Source organism: Aedes albopictus, chromosome 2, assembly GCF_035046485.1.
Source record: "Aedes albopictus strain Foshan chromosome 2, AalbF5, whole genome shotgun sequence".
Classification (NCBI taxonomy): Eukaryota; Metazoa; Arthropoda; class Insecta; order Diptera; family Culicidae; genus Aedes; species Aedes albopictus.
In genome coordinates, this window is record NC_085137.1 from 279929565 (window position 1) to 279947415 (window position 17851).

General features: G+C 38.5%; 1 protein-coding gene across 3 annotated transcripts in view; it reads left to right on the forward strand.

Annotated features, from left to right (window-relative positions):
- The window catches only part of LOC109407036 (GTP-binding protein 1), a 144221-nt gene that overhangs the window by 101425 nt on the left and 24945 nt on the right, over positions 1 to 17851 (forward strand). For 2 of the 3 annotated variants that reach the window (XM_019680053.4, XM_062851887.1), the window contains exon 5: positions 10075 to 10317. The exons of the other annotated variant lie outside the window; for it this stretch is intronic. In XM_019680053.4, the coding sequence (XP_019535598.2) occupies positions 10075 to 10317 (243 nt within the window). The remainder of the gene's footprint in view (positions 1 to 10074; positions 10318 to 17851) is intronic. 3 annotated transcript variants of the gene reach the window in all.

The following is a 17851-nucleotide window of genomic DNA, read 5'->3' on the forward strand; positions in this document are numbered from 1 at the left end:
CGCGATTCCCTATAATAACAAAAATATGCTGTAAAAAACTTAAACGATTTGATGGAATACTATTTTATATGCAATGAAATATGTTATTTTACATGGCGATCGATAGACAGTATGATAAATTTTTATTACGTCTGGTTCATCAAAATGCAAGTCATGTGAAAAAGCATTGAATTATATTGAAAAACAACAACATATTAACGCATTTTATATTACCTACTAGCATTCCCAACACATTAAATCCGCATTGCTTTACATACACAACTAGCGCAATCATAAAATCCATACCCGACAAGCATTCTCTTGCGTTTTCTTGCGTTCACATGCGTCGAAGCAGCTCCATCGCATCTCCGCACTCATCGCAACTCATCTACTATGTACGGTTCATGCGTTCTGCATATAGTTTCCACAGAGTGTGCTTCGACGCTTATCCGATCTCTTATCTCTTTGCATCGCACCTTACCCACTATGTGCTCAACGTAACTCTCACACACTATCAACCTGCAATCTACTGTAAAGGTAGATTCTTCTTCGCATGCAATAACACCATTCACTCCGTCACGGCATGCATGCATGCACCTGCATCTTGGCTCATCGATCTTGACGCGACATAGCCCCGAGCACGAGCCGAATGTTTTCTTCGCACTGACACTCCGGCACAAACGAACACTCGCGCGGGTAATTTGGATTACCCTGTGCCGCCGACTCTACTCGCATATATCGGTGAACACTGTTCTTCTTGCGTGGATCGGGGTGTGTTGACACAACTGACATGCACACGACGATGGGCGTCGGCGGCCGAGCTGCTAGGTGGTTTGCTCGATTATTTTCGAAGCTTGCATGCAAGGATGTCCACTAACACTACCGCGTCTTCTTGTCACTAGCACGTGCACGGATTGAGGTGGTACTAGAATAATGACTGCTTATGTATTAGCGAGTCGCTCCTGATGCGATCGAGGCATGAAGCCGCGACCAGGACAGAGTAGTGGTGGCCCGGATTGAGGCCCTGGCAAGATGGATGCGCACGCCAATGAGGCACGTGATACTACGTTCAGCTGATTGTCGTCAATGTACAACACAATCGTCGCATGACACTTATCATCACTTCTCGTCCATGCATCAGTCACTGGATTTGGTTTCGCTGCACTAATCACACTCCACAGTTCTTCTCTCTTCAGCAACATTTCCATTCGGGTCTTCCACACCGAATAGTTTTGGTTGCTCAGCCGCGCAAATAAATATTTCTCTGCCATATTCACTCACAATCCGTACACAGTCGCACCAAAGTACGGTATCCCGTTCAGGCACAATCACAACGGCGACGACAGCATTCACACTGTTCCCATTCGAAGAGCTTTGCAATTAATTTTGCACACAACAGCTACCGTCCGGGCCGCCGCGACGACGACGGGCACTACACAACCAATGGACGACGACAATGGGGAACAATTTCCGTGCACACAAAAATCACTTTCGCGTTTCCACTATTCTGGGCACAAAACCTGTAGAGCGAGGTGGACCACGACGGACTGGTCGTGCAGCGGAATCTATACCGACGACGGAACAAGGGAATCGATCCGAGGAACTTTCGGTATAACGCGTAATCAGTGGGAAACAACGAACGTGCGATTTAGCGATGTGTATTGCACGGACTCTTACAGTGAACTGTATTATGCAAATCTATTGCCAAGTGTCTCTTTACATTGCCACCCATAGATGGGGAGACAGATGTCGCACTCCCAACAGATTCTGGCAACAACATAAGACCATCTGCCGTATGATGTCCGTGCTAGGGGATGGCTTGCGTGTTTTGTACTGGATCGCTGCCCAAAATGACGGGAGCGCTACAAATGTACATTAAAGTTAAGGGATGTACAAACCACAGTATAACATACAAAATAAACTGACCAAATGTTCACAACAATTTACAAACGTAACCTCGTATTTTAACAAAACGTAGTGCTTCCAAGTAAATCAGTCGTGAAAATCATTGGCATAAAAATGTTGACTCTGCTGAAATTATGCCTTCATTTTTTAAGCTAATGTGAGTGTAGAGTTGTCTTTCGATGAACATTGCTATAACAATTATTGACCTATAATGTTATGTTGAGAACCACTGGATTGACTCTCATGCTCTCGCCTTTCTGCGTGCTCGTCGATAGCATTTCGTTATGCCTTCGGTCGATGCACAATCGCAGAGAATAATTTAGAAGTTTTGTAGCCTCCGCGTAGTAACGTGTCGTCTTTGTATTGTACATTTTATTAGTGTAAATAAAGTTATGTTTTAATCTGTATTTCTCTACGCCTGGGAGTTTGAAAGACAGTTATGTCTCCTGGCCACCCGACCACCAGGTCTAACAGTGGCGACGAAAAGTCCGTGCGTGCAGTGAGGACCCGCGACACGTTGAGTTTTCCGCGGAGGAGAAGATGGGCGACGGCCAGACAATGGACATCGGGCGGAGTGAACAAGCACAGCGCCAGCAAATTCGTCTTCAATGGCTAAACAGGATCTGCACCAGCGTCAGGTGGATTAGTGGCAACACTCGCCGGTTCTAGGAGCAGTTTACCGGAACCGAAATGTCCTATCAGTTCCCGTGGAAATGTATTCTCAGCAGCAGCACCATTGCATCAATCAACCCTCGCATCAAACCCCAGATGGAATCAATGAATGGCCCAATGATTCGCTACCACATGATGGGCAGTCAGCGGTGCTAGCACCACCGCCGTCATCGTCGTCAGGCCGGTTTCCACTCGATCGAGAAGAATACCTCGATGAGCAGTTTCGGCAGATGCGAGAAGCCAGCGAGAAATACTACAGTAGTATGAATCGGCTGATGGAGCTCCAGTACCAGGCTTCTGTGGAGCGAATGAGCAAATGCAGTTGATGTTTCTCTATGTTGGGCTTCTAGAGAATCACAGCTAACATACGAGTCTTACCCGGTCAGCATGCAGCAGCAGGGAACCCCACACCAAGCTTCACATCCAAACGTTATCGATATAACGGCGGCGGGGATAATTGAATTGCAACCGCGGCAGCCACAAATGGATGAGCTGATTGTCCCAGTGTCGACGCTTCATTGTGAGCAGCAACAGCAGCAGAAGCAAGACATAAAAAACTCTATTGCCATACCTGCACCACCCGACGGCAGTAGCGAAGTAGGTTTCGAACACGCTCAGCTGCCCAAGCCAGCGGCAGAGGTGTTCAAGTCTTCCGTTGTCGGGTCACTTCGGGAAGAAATCATTATCTCCGATAAGCGCCCACCGATCGGCGCGATTGAGTCGGATCGAAAGTTCTTGCAATACTTTGTGGATCGATATAGGCATCGGATGGATTTAGAGTGTTCAGCGACGTCTTTGAGTGGATGATCAACCATGGTGCAGTGAGAGTCAAACTGCGTGTGTGCACCACAGTCCTCCTCGATAATATGATCACCGGCCACGCTTTCAACACTGTCCCTCATCATCGCTCTTCCTGCGCTAAAAGACCGCTGTAATGGTTATCGCCAAACCAAAGAGAGGGAGAGATGTTGAGAACCACTGGATTGTCTCTCATGCTCTCGCCTTTCTGCTTGCTCGCCGATAGCATTTCGTTATGCCTTCGGTCGATGCACAATCGCAGAGAATAATTTAGAAGTTTTGTACCGTCTACCCCCGTTGGTTTGACCTCATCTAATCTGAACACTTTTTAATTTGACCCCCTCTAATCTGCACATCGTTCAAACTAAAAATGGTTCAAAAGTCATTCTGCTTATGGAACGGGGTGAAACGGAACGCAGAATCAAAACAAAACAGCAAAAAGGGTTACCATCGGTGTGCTTTTCGATGCCCACAGGGTTACTAGAAGTTCAAATTAGAAAATGAACCTCGTTGGTTTGCATGAGGTGTCGTTCAAACCAACGGGAGTAGACAGCAGCCATCGAGTAGTAACGTGTCGTCTTTGTATTGTACATTTTATTAGTTTTTTTTTTTATTAGTGTAAATAAAGTTATGTTTTAATCTCTTATTCGCTACACCTGGGAGTTTAAATAGACAGTTGTCTCCCGGCCACCCCGAACTCCAGGTCGTAACATGTTATATTTTCACAAGCAATTAGGCCCTCTTCAAAGCATAGACCGTTCTTTTGAACTATGCTAATATGCTTATTATTGACGCTGGTTGTTAGGGACGCAACTTTCTCGGGAAACAAAGACACCTCTCGATAGCAGCATTCTATTGCAGCAGCTTTGGGACTGCAAGGAATTGACGTTTATTTCATTAATTCATCAGTAATATAGCACACGAACTACTTACATTATAGTATCTTTCCGAGACGCGATACTCCTAACAATAATACAGAAATCAAATTTACTAAATATTTCAACTGTGCATGACAAGCAAATGCACATGCATCTTCCTCCCTATATGCTGCAAACTGTCATAGGACTATCTACAGAGAACTCGGGACTCACCAAACACTGGAGGAAATTTCATGGTCTAAAATTTCCAACACTGGTCAAACTGTTTGGTCGGTTATACTAATTACACCAGTCGCCCTCAACTTCTATCATGGCAAAACATACAGCGGTCTTCTCTCATCGATTTCTTTCTATCGATATCTATGGCGTGCTTCTTACTAGCCCCGTCACGGTGTGATGTGAAACACGCCATAGTAATCGCATGTAAGAAATCGATGACCGAGGCCCGGCACGGTTCCGGCCCGGCCGCGGCGTAATGGGAATAGCCCTAGAAAAAAGGTTTCAAGACATTGCATTGAATCGTTCTGGCGGATGACTTTCGGGTGAATGGTCTTTCTGGTGAATGATCTTTTCGGGTAAATAGTCTTTTCTGGCGGCTGTGACAGAATCAAGTAACATGCATGAATCAGAATATGGGTCATTCCATATGAAGTGACCGAAAAAAATTGGAAACGTGTTATCGACCGTCACGGATTTTGACCAAATTTTGTTGGAATGTTTGTTTAAATGGAGGAAGAAAAAATCCAAATTTTGGTGCTGATCGGATCACCCCTCGGCCCATGGCCGCACCCCTCGTCTTTGCCAATACAAGAAAAATCCAAGTTTTCTCTTCCTTTTCGTAATTTATAGCTTTGAAACTATAACATATACACATTTGTGTCCTTCGGTTTTTTGAAGAAAATTGTTGGAGGAATCCAGGAAAAGTATTTTTTTTTTCGATACAGTGTTGCCAAACATGTTATTTTTTAATTTTAAAATTTAAAATCGATTTTTCGTCGAATGAGTATATTTTGATTTCAAAAATTTTGATTCCATCGTGTTTGTCAGACATTTTCCAATCGAAAAAGCTTAACTCTCCGAGGTCTTTTGGGTCATTCCAGAGAAACAGCCTTTTTATGCTTGAAAACCGTTTTTCTCCAATATATAAAATATGTAAGTCCAATTTACAAGTTTTGCTAAGAAAACATTATTCGATGCAATTTAAAGGTTATTTGGGCTGATTTAGACCAAGGAGAATAGAAAACTATGTAAAAATAATAATATGACAGTGCACAATGGTCCACGAACCAGATTTACGAGGAAAGATGCATGCAGCGCCTTCAAATGATTTTTTAGACAAATATGGTCTTCTACAAAGTTGTTGCTAATAATAAGGCTCTCTTTCCAATGTACAAGAAAATTAGGGTGGTCCATATTTTCACAGAAATTGGAAACCAAACTTTTTTATTTGCAAGAATAGCTATATACATTCTTCGGAAAAGTTGGAGACCTATCAATTTTAAGCAAGTTTACTGAAGGCAGTTTTTATGTAGCTTTAAAATTGACCGATCTAGAGATATATTTCTGAATTAGCTTAGGGTGATTCAAGAAAAACAGGTTTTCTGGCTTGAGTGTTTTTCTTCAAAAATCATAATTTATTCAAAAGGCGATATTACGGGTTGGGGCAAAGATAAAAAATATCTTTTTTCAGCATTCAAAAGAAGAAATATTGTTATAAAACATATCAAAAAATTAGAGAGGTGTTATTTTTGTAACTCAAGTAAAAAATACTTGGAAAGTGCTTATTTTTTCTAGAAAATCATCAATATCTTTTGAACGGAATGACGTAGCAACATTCTCAGCGCACGAAAATGTGCGTTTTTGGAAGCTCTAAAAGTGGTTCTTTGACGACTTCGATGAGAAAATTGAAACAAAAAAGTTAGAGCGATAAAACGATTTGTTCTAGCGTCCACCCTATGAAAACTATGGGAAAATGCTCAAAATTTGGGCAAAACAGTTTTATCGTTATATCTTTTCCATTTCAATTTTCTCATCGAAGTCGTCAAAGAACCACTTTTAGGGCTTCTAAAAACGCACATTTTCGTGCGCTGAGAATGTTGCTACGTCATTCCGTTCAAAAGATATTGATGATTTTCTAGAAAAAATAGGCACTTTTCAAGTATTTTTTACTTGAGTTACAAAAATAACACCTCTCTAATTTTTTGATATGTTTTATAACAATATTTTTTCTTTTGAATGCTGGAAAAAAAAAATTTTTATCTTTGCCCCAACCCGTAATATCGCCTTTTGAATAAACTATGATTTTTGAAGAAAAACACTCATAACTTTTGAACCAAAAGAGATAACGATCGTCTCAGCGCACGAAACGACGCGTTTTCCAATGCTCTACAAGTGTTTCTTGGGCGACTTTGATGAGGAATTGAAAGTGAAAAAGTTGAAGCCAGAAAACCTGTTTTTCTTGAATCACCCTAAGCTAACTCAGAAATATATCTCTAGATCGGTCAATTTTAAAGCTACATAAAAACTGTCTTCAGCAAACTTGCTCAAAATTGATAGGTCTCCAACTTTTCCGAAGAATGTATATAGTTATTCTTGCAAATAAAAAAGTTTGGTTTCCAATTTTTGTGAAAATATGGACCACCCTAATTTTCATGTACGTTGGAAAAAGGGCCTTATTATTAGCAACAACTTTGTAGAAGATCATATTTGTCAAAAAAATCATTTGAAGGCGCTGGATGCATCTTTCCTCGTAAATCTGGTTCGTGGACCACTGTGCAGTGTTGCCAGTTTATCAATTATGGATTTATTAGAATGGATAACAATAAATTGCTGAAGTTTAAAATTTATGTATTATAATCCTTATTTCAATTGAAATTCTACAATTGAAACATTAAGGTTGACGAAAGTGTTGCCAGACATTTTAATTTTATTGTAAAAATCTACATGAGAACTTTTGTATCAAATCAAATTATCAAGCAAGAATCATAAATTCCTTTTTTACCATTTATTACTATTGGCAACACTGAACCTTGATAGTTTTCGTTTGGTGTGCAACTTTTTATTCTTCGAACAAACCTTTAATAAGGGCAGTGGTAAATTCAAATGTTCACTGAAATTTATTCATGGTTCACTACTACAAGCCACCTTTCAGTGTAGTATTGATAGTTGAGTAATTTGAACTGGCGGTTGGGTAAAAAGAACTTCTGCTCTAAGTACTCTGTCTGTATTCAAGGTAATGGAAATTGTCCACCTCAAGGATGGGTGGATTGAACTCATGGAACACATAGCGTCCGTTCCGTCGAGGTTTGCGTTTTTTTGACAGTTTTCCCATGGGAAATGTGTCAAACTACTGTCACGCATACGCAAACGTATGCATTGTGTGGGGCACTTCACTTTTGGGAACTTTTCTTTCCCCGTACAAGTTCAAAACAATGGATAAACAGAAAAAAAATTGAATAGCAACTTGTACGCTAAGGCATAACATGTCATCCAGAAAGGTTTTTCGTAATTCTAAACTTGTTTTTAGGATTTTTTGGCTTTTCAGTCCGATTGTGAGATCAAAAACAACCTTATGTTCTCTTACTCCGACGTTTCGATCCGTATCGGATCTTTTTGAAGCGTCGTAGTATGAGAACATAAGGTTGTTTTTAATCACACAATCGGACTAAAAAGCTAAAAAATCCTAAAAATACACCAAGAACAGTAAGAATCAATTAACGTAATTCTGAACCATGAATAAATTTCAGTGAACGTTTGAATTTACCACTGCCCTTATTAAAGGTTTGTTCGAAGAATAAAAAGTTGTACACCAATCGAAAACTATCATGGTTCAGTGTTGCCAATAGTAATAAAATGTAAATAAAAGAAAATCGCGTTAACTACTGTTCCTTTGAATTCCACTAAGAATTTGCATCCTTTGACAGATACGTATTTCGACCTCAACTGTAAGGTCGTCTTCAGTGTCTTGTACTTGACTCGACTGGTCGAAATACGTATCTGTCAAAGGATGCAAATTCTTAGTGGAATTCAAAGGATCAGTACTTAACGCGATTTTCTTTTATTTACAGATATTCCCCTAACAAGCCCAGGTTAATCATCATCAGTAATAAAATGGTAAAAAAGGAATTTATGATTCTTGCTTGATAATTTGATTTGATACAAAAGTTCTCATGTAGATTTTTACAATAAAATTAAAATGTCTGGCAACACTTTCGTCAACCTTAATGTTTACATAGGTAGAATTTCAATTGAAATAAGAATTATAATACATAAATTTTAAACTTTAGCAATTTATTGTTATCCATTCACGGAGACAAATTTCGTTCGTTTGAAACAAAAATATTCATGTTTATTCGGTATACTGATAAAATATTTGAATCTAAAATATTAATTTTTAAAACAAACTCAATTACATATTGATTTCTACGATACCCATTGAAGAGCTCCCCGTTCCGCCGTCGAGAACACAAACAAAACTCTAAAGTTCCAGCTGCATCACCAAACAAGATTTCCTCTTGCAAAAAAGGCAAGTTTCACCAAAAATTTCCACGAAATCCCATTGATACAGGGAGCGTATGTTATCTACATGATGTTGGGTTTTCCTAGAGAAGGAAATGATTTTATAAATTTAATTGGAAAACAAATATTTCCGTAGGGCCTGCCACAAAAAAAATATTAATTTTTAAAACAAACTCAATTACATATTGATTTCTACAATACCCATTGAAGAGCCCCCCGTTCCGCCGTCGAGAACACAAACAAAACTCTAAAGTTCCAGCTGCATCACCAAACAAGATTTCCTCTTGCAAAAAAGGCAAGTTTCACCAAAAATTTCCACGAAATCCCATTGATACCGGGAGCGTATGTTGTCTACATGATGTTGGGTTTTCCTAGAGAAGGAAATGATTTTATAAATTTAATTGGAAAACAAATATTTTCGTAGGGCGACCTGCCACAAAAAAAAACATTTTTTTTACATTTGTTTCTAAAATTACCTGTCAGAAGATACATGTTTGTTTCCAAAAGTGGATTGAATTTGCTTCAAATGTGACGTTCGATTTGCTCCAAACAGTTTTATTTTTGTTGCCAGAACAAATTGACAATTTATTTGAGTTTACCTGAAATATTTTTGATTTTACCATGCTTTTTTCTGCGTGTTCTAATAAATCCATAATTGATAAACTGGCAACACTGTCATATTTTTATTTTTACATAGTTTTTTATTCTCCTTGGTCAAATCACCTTTAAATTGCATTGAATAATGTTTTCTTAGCGAAACTTGCAAATTGGACTTATTTTATATATTAGAGAAAAACGGTTTTCAAGCTTAAAAACGCTGTATCTTTGGAACGGCCCAAAAGACCTCGGGGAGTTAAGCTTTTTCGATTGCAAAATGTCTGATAAACACGATGGAATAAAAAAATTTGAAATCAAAATATACTCATTCTACGAAAAATCGATTCTAAATTTATAAATAATATTTTTCCTGGATTCCTCCAACCATTTTCTTCAAAAAAAACCGAAGGTCACAAATGTGTATATGTTAAAGTTTCAAAGCTATAAATTAAGCAAAGGAAGGGAAAACTTGGATTTTTCTTGTATTGGCAAAGACGAGGGGTGCTGCCATGGGCCGAGGGGTGATCCGATCGGCACCAAAATTTGGATTTTTTTCTTCCTCCATTTAAACAAACATTCCAACAAAATTTGGTCAAAATCCGTGATGGTCGATAACACGCGGTGTGAACACTTGGTGTGCAATGACCCATATGTGAGTTTGTGTTTAATATCTTTGAACAAAAACCAGCTCTTAGCTAGTTTAAATGACACAATGACATCCTTACAGGGGGTAGGAACCGTTGTCTCCGGTATTACGCTGCAGGGTGTTGTCCACCTTAATGACACACTACTACTGGGGCCCAATCCGCTTGGAGACTTCCAGCCAATTACGATTAAAAGCATCCACCGTAAGCGAATGGTGGTTCGTGAAGTGCGAAGCGGACAAACTGCTAGTTTCGCTTTGAAGAAAATCAAACGATCCCAAATACGCAAGGGCATGGTGTTAGTTAGTCCTGAAATAAACCCACAGGTATGTTAATATTTATGTTATCTTTTTCTTACATAACAACAACGAACACAGATTTCGATGAGGAATAATGAGGCTAATTCATTTGTATTTGTTTTACTTCCATCGGACAACATTATGTCTACTTGAAAACCCTAAGTACTATATATTACCAGAAGTAATCAATCGACTTTTAGGTCAATTTGGCGTAATATGTTCGGTGCATCGATTTCTCCTGTTAACAATTTGGTTAAGCAGGATGTTGCACACATCGTTAAAAATATAGCAAACATGGCCAAGGGGGCCTAGGTTGCTCGCTTGTGGGATTCCTTCATCTCGGGACCCACGATTTACTTCCCTTCCGAAGAAAGAACTCACATTTTGTGAGTTTGTCGGGAGTGGGATACGATCCCAGGTCCTCGACGTGATAGTCAAGTGTTCTAACCGTCCTACCAGGTCCGCTCCATTTAACTAATTGTTGTTGACTTAAATCTAACAAATGGGTTGTTTAGTGAATAAAATATAAATATTCCAAGATCAAAGTTTGATGCACTTTTTTGTGATTCTCTCTCTCTCTCTCTCTCTCTCTCTCTCTCTCTCTCTCTCTCTCTCTCTCTCTCTCTCTCTCTCTCTCTCTCTCTCTCTCTCTCTCTCTCTCTCTCTCTCTCTCTCTCTTCTATACATATACAACTCTTGTATATTCATTTTTATTTATTTATTTATTTTTTTATATAACGCATACTTGCTAAGTAAGGTACAACCTTTTAAATGCTCGAAGCCATCACTAGAACCAGAAACGAATTGCAAAATTTCGTTTCCCTTCCTCCAAACGTCCACAGCACAGTTATATAACGCCTACAAGTTATGCAACCAAAGCGAACTGTGTCGCTTGTCCTTCATAGTAAATCACCACACAACCTATCACATCACCTTACGAACACTATAAATATCCCCTATTCATGGATCGCATCACCGACCCAACGGTGACTCCCAGATCTCCCATCTTTTTCGTCTAACAAATACCCCAGTCCGCCCAAGTAACCACAGTGCTGAAGCCTTATTGCATAAATACGGTGTATTTAGTGCAATCATTACTTTACATGCAGACTTAAGGTTGATTTAAAGTGGAAGTGGGCAATTATAGAATCAAATTAGGATTATACTGGTATAATCTTGAAGCAGTAGCATAATTGCCCATTTCCACTTTAAATCAACTTGAAGTTTGCATTTAAAATATTGTGATTTTACTTCGAAGATGAATTCCAAGGGAATTTGCTTGAGCTGGTTGGGAATCGCCGTTAAATTTCAAGGAGCGTTTCAATGCGTTCTTGTAAAACTATAGACTTTTATGTTAATGCTCTTATTACGTTAAACGGCCTCTAGACTGATTCTCTGTAAAATAATATACGTAACACGCATTGAAAAGTTTAATGCTGAACTTTTGAACTAGAATTTTCCATATTTTTTATAACAAAAACTTTTTATCTCGACGAATTCTTCTGAAAACACATTGGAGCACCCCTCCGACTATGCTCCTCCATCCTTACCATCATCAGCTGGCAGCATCGTCAGCATGAGCAGCAAAAAAGAAATGTCAGATTGAATCAAAACAAACCACACCAACCGAGAGAGAGAACCTCACGCACGTGTTGCTCCTACGTTAAATATGTCAAAGAGATGTGTCAGTTTGGTTGCTGTCTCGCTCTACATTCGAACGACGATTCCAACGGCGATTCCAAAAACGACGGTTCTGATTCGTCGTGTTCAGTTAGCAAATCCACGTACAATAATGATTATTCTAAGTATCGTAATCCGGGGTAACATTGATCAGAAATTTTGATCTTTCTTGAATAATTCTCTTGTTAAAGCAAATGTTACATGTTTTATATTTTTAAAACAAGTACTGGCTCTCTTATTATGTGATAAGCTACTCAAAAAAGTATTATAAAACTTTTAAACATGTTTAAATAGGCTTTTTAATATATTTTTCGATTTTGTTGATTTGGCGTAACATTGATCATGTCAGTGATCAATGTTCATTTGTGTTGAAGATGCCCTTACTTACTAAATTCGGGATCGCTGATTTCGAATATATTGTCCAAATTCTTACAAGTTATGTACTTTTTGAGTTATTTTAAGATTCAAATCCTCTAAACTCCGTATAACGCCTAAAGGTAGGCAATGGCAAAAATAGCCTACTTTTAATAAATCATATATTTTATTGCAAAAGAGCACTTTCATAAAAGTTTCGTTGATTAAATCGAACTCTAGGATATCATATACTTGTTTGAACATTTCACGAGGTCGGTCAAGCCGATCAATGTTACCCCGCTGATCAATGATACCCCGTTTTACGGTACACCGTATATCTGCATGCAATAATGCTTCAGCACTGTGGTTACTTGGGCGTGCTGGTTGTGGCATGCAGAGGTGCTCTCGGTCTTTAGTAGCAACAACCAGCACACTCCAACATTCCTTTCCCTTCCCAACTGACTATAAGGACGTGGCCGGCGCCGTTATTGATCAAAAATGTATGAGCTGTTTGAATTGCACTTTGAGAATAAGTGAAGTCTCCCAGCCCTTATTCATTTGGATCTCAGTGCAATTGGTACCAGCTTATGACTATTTTTTTTTTCAAAGCAAACGGCTTTTTTGACAAATGTTTCGTCATCAATTCATTGGATTTCAGATAATTAAGCTACAATCAAGCAATGTATGGTGCTCATTATGCCCCACCTGCTTATTATGCCCCGCCTACCCCTATGATATGAACAATATTGTGAAAATATGTAACTGTGGCGAGCGTATCACTAATATGTAGCTTATTTGTCGTACGATGTTAATATTATTTTATATTTCAGATTATCAACCGAAGAAGTAGTAGTAAGTAGTAATTCAACCAAATGCCATCAAGATGACGAGAAAACTGTAAGATTCAAGATTCATATCTATAAAAACGTAGGACATTCTTAACCTTAGTAAGGTCTTGGGGTCTTTTTTGACCTTTTTCGAATTTCAATTCTCTGTAGTTTTTATTTAACGAATCCTAGCAAGGGTCCACTGCACGCAATTGGGTATTTAAATTTTGAAAAATGTACTGATATTTTGATTTTATACGAAAGAGCACCTTTTTCTGAGCCACTATGATTTTTTTCAGATTTTTAGAACTTTATTTTGGTACCTAAAAGCAATTTCAATGAGATTTTTTGAAATCACCTTTTGACAGCTGGGCACCTGTTTGACAGCTCCGCCCAGTGCAAAATGCAACGAGGGGTGATTCGACAAATCGCTCCCATACAAACTTCAAACTGATTTTAAAATAGGTTCCCGGGCTCCAAAATTCATGAAAATTTGGATTTCGGCTCAGTTTAACCTGCAGATTCAGAATATGGAATTATCTCAACACCGCTAAAGAAGCCAATTATGCTGGTCTGCTTACTCGCACAGAAAATTTGACGTTTGAGAGGAGCGACACCGCTCAAACGTCAAAATTTCCGGTGAGAGTAAGCAGGCCAGCATAATGTCGAGCAGTGGACCATCTGAAATTTTCTGACAATTATTTTTTCGCGGAAATAAACCTTACCTAAAAATAAAAAGCATTGAATGACCCCTAGGGGCGCTTTCATCATCTTCTTCTTCTTCTTGGCATAACATCTCTACTGGAAAAAAGCCTGCTTCTCAACTTAGTTTTATAAGCACTTCTACTGGTATTTACTGAGAGCTTTCTATGCTAATCATTATTTTTCGTATGTACATATATCGTGTGGCAGGCACGAAGATACTCTAGGGAGTAAGGGTAATTTCTCTTACGAAAGGTTCCTAGCTCGACCGTAAGTCGAGCGCATCCCTCAGTATGGTCATGCTGAATGCCTTTACAGCTATGGTTATAGGGGCCCAAATTAATAGTCATATTAGTTCCACGTGGTCATCGGAGTGGCCACCGGAAAAAATCCACATTGTATTGCTTTCAGATTTTTACAACAGATGTAGGCATTACCATTAAATGTATAGATAATTTTTGTTAGAATTCTCACAACAACAATTAGGCCGTTGTAAATATTTATTTCACTTTTTGTCCCACCCTCTCGGTCGAGGGGAGGGCGATCAAAATAATAAACCATTTAATCTGAAAAATATTAAAAACTCATCGGAATTGTTACAGAATTTTTAGACAGAACCCGACATTTTGAAAAACAAAAATTTTCTGCCCTCTCAAAATGCAAAATCCTGCCAAAAAAAGTTGAAGTCAAAATGAAATATGTATCCATTAGACATGTTCATATTTTAGAAAATGTCTTGAATCCCACCGGTCAAGTAAGTATCATAATTCTCATGCTAAAATGAACTTCTGGTCAAATTTTTAGCTTGATTGATAAAGATTTCGATGTGCTTCAAGTCGATTTGTTAATTTCGGGCTTTTCTACACTTTAAAAAATCATAACTATTGAACGGAATGACATACAATAAAGATTATAGCTCGAGGCTTATCATATTCCACAAAAGTCGTTTATACATACTTGTATAATTCTTGCAAGTTTTATCACTAATAAATTGAGTTCTGTTCTAAGTGGTACCGAAAATTCTGTCATCTTGGAGTCAAAATGGCCTGAGAAGCGTGGATTACCCAAGTAACCACGGTGCTGAAGCCTTATTGCACGCAGATTTACGGTGTATTTAGAGCAATCATTACTTTAAATCAACCTTAAGTTTTCATGTAAAGTGGAAATGGGCAATTGGGTTTTTAAATTAAGAAAAAATCAATGATTTTTATTTTTAAACAAAAGAGCACCTTTTTCTGAGCCGCTATGATTTTTTTTCAGATTTTTAGAACTTTATTCTGTAATTGTAATTGTAATTGCTCAGTCCACACCCTAGCCGACAACTGTCAGCCCATCTGCTTGTAGGCAGATGTGGACCTACTAAGCCTCCCCCGTTAACATGTCCTACACCGAATTAGCACACCGGGATCTTCCACAGGCAGGCGCTGGCGTTACCAGTCCCAACAAGTGTCAGATACATTAAATAGATGGGGTAGAGGATATAGGAAGATGTGGGAATAGGATGGGAAGAGGCAGAAAATGAAGAGATAGTAGAGAGGTTTCGATTTTGTTGCTGAAACGAGAAAAAGAAAGAATGATAAAGAACATTAGCGATATGTTCATAGATTATGATTTGGTCGATAATTTCTCATCTATTTTGTTTCCATATCGTTGCATCGGTGACCATTTTCATCGCCTTTCTAGTTTTGTTAGGGCCATCTCGCGTTTTTTCGTCATGTCCTCTTTGCCGGTTGGCGACGTTCGGTATGTAAGTAGAAAAGCATGCATTTAATATGATTAGTACGACAGTAATTGTGATTGCTCAGTACTTCCAGCCCATTTGTCCGCAGTACATATCAGGCATCCCGTTTTAACAAGTCCTACACAGAATTAGAAACCCGGATCTTCCACAGACAGTCCTAACTAGTGTCAGATAAGTTCAATTGAGGATAGGAAGCGGCAAAATGAGAAAACAGTAGATAAGGTTTGGTACATTGGTAGCTGTGTTCATGTGATGTCTGTCTGAAATTGAAAAACTATCTTCCGTAAGTGTTTAACTCTCTACCCCAAATGAAATACCGGAAAAATATCTGATCAGATGTATAGTTTGGCAATTCTATGTCCATACATCTTTTATCAAGAAAGAATAATGTTGTTTTTGTCAAATTTGTTTTTTCACTATCACGTGCATGGAGATATTCATCTTCTATCTCCAGTAATTTCAGCAGAAATTCATCGCACATTTGTATTACAGAAATTGTTTTGCAAACTCTAAAATTAATTCAAAAACTTCAGATGAACTCAAGATAAACCAATTCAGGGGAATACAATGCACTGTGTGTTATCGTATTTTGATCCGATAAACTTATTTCACACTCCCTGGCCAAGTTCGCAGGGGTTGACGGTATTAAAGTGAAGGAGTTTCATTTTGATTATTGTAATGTAGTGTTCTTTAGTGAAACATATCACCTTTTTAACACTTTAATGCGCCTCCAACGGTTCATCACGAACCGGCTGCTGCAGATGGAGTATGGCTGATCATATGCATCAGACATGCTCGATAAACATGGAGGATCCGCCAGGGCTCATTAGAGTCTATTCCCAAGCAATAGTTCCAAGTCGGTTGGATTTAAGAAGGTTTTGATGATCGTTACAAATCCTAATAAAAGTATTGTAGGATTTGTGACAGGTTTTGGAACCTTTTACAGCCAGCTGACTTCAAAATGTTGTTTGGGCTCTATTTCCCACGTTTCTCGGTTGATTTTGATTAGTAATTTATTGATGTCATAGCCGCTTTTTCGAATTTTTACAATGTAAGTTGTCCATATTTTCTTTAAATAAAGCAATTAAAATCGACCGAAGAATTAATAGTGGGAAGGAGATCTGCAGCACTTAATTGTGCTAATAGATTCGAAGCTAACGTGCGAACATTTAAACGCATTGTTGACGTCTATGCGTTCGACGTGACATTTTGGACAAAAACTGACTGCCTTTTATTTATTGAACAGCGTTACTTGTGTATGACTAGGTTGACATTTCTGGGCTACGCTTGAGAAAATGACATGGTTTACGTAGGACCGATAGGACAATTGAACGAATTTGAATATTTTTCATAGTATTTGTAGGGGGATGAATACATAATAGTCGACAATCTTTATTATTTTAAAATTTTATTGAAATCAACTAACCAACCTGGCGTTTTTTTGTTTATCTCTTAGATGGTATTATGACACCAACAGAAAAATATCAGAAGTTCAGTTACATGTTTCTTTGGGTTTTGGACCGATGACAATTTAAGGACACAAGAGATAAACACAGAGAAGTAGAAAACGATTAGCGAAATCAGGAAAACAATTTGACCCAGGATCGACTATATTTTAACATACAGGGTTCGATTGATTCGATGAAAAAAATACGACAACTGACTTAACGAGAAGAAAAACACATTGAACCATACCACAAAACCAAACAAGAAGACAGATACAAACCGTGTGACCATAACACTACATAGGCAAATCTTGACTGACTGACCAATTGAAAACTTTCCAACCTTCTACCGTAACTTTCTGAGTCAGTAGGCAACAGTGTCTTAATGGATATCATTTTCCGCGTACGGCTGGCAAACTGCTTCTGAAAGATTACGTACTCTTTTCTATCTTCGGGTCTAGTGTAGAGGTTTCAACTCTATTCAGAGTGCAGCTAGAAACCTAGCAAAAAAAAAAAAAAAAAAAAAAAAAAGAAAATGTCCCAATAAAAAGTTAACACCAGTTCAACTAACTACACAAACTAAAAAGTGTTATTATATTTTACCAATGATTTCATCCTAATCTTGACCCTAACATAGTTATGCGCTTAGTGTAAGTGGACGCCGCTTATGATTTTGGTTGGACAATGACCAAAAATAATGTTGTTTCGACAATAGTCACATACTATGCCCTACGACATTGACGATTCTATTGTCTATGGCTCACCTATTTAGCGCCACCCAGCAGGGACTTGGTCTGGTACCCAATTCAGTA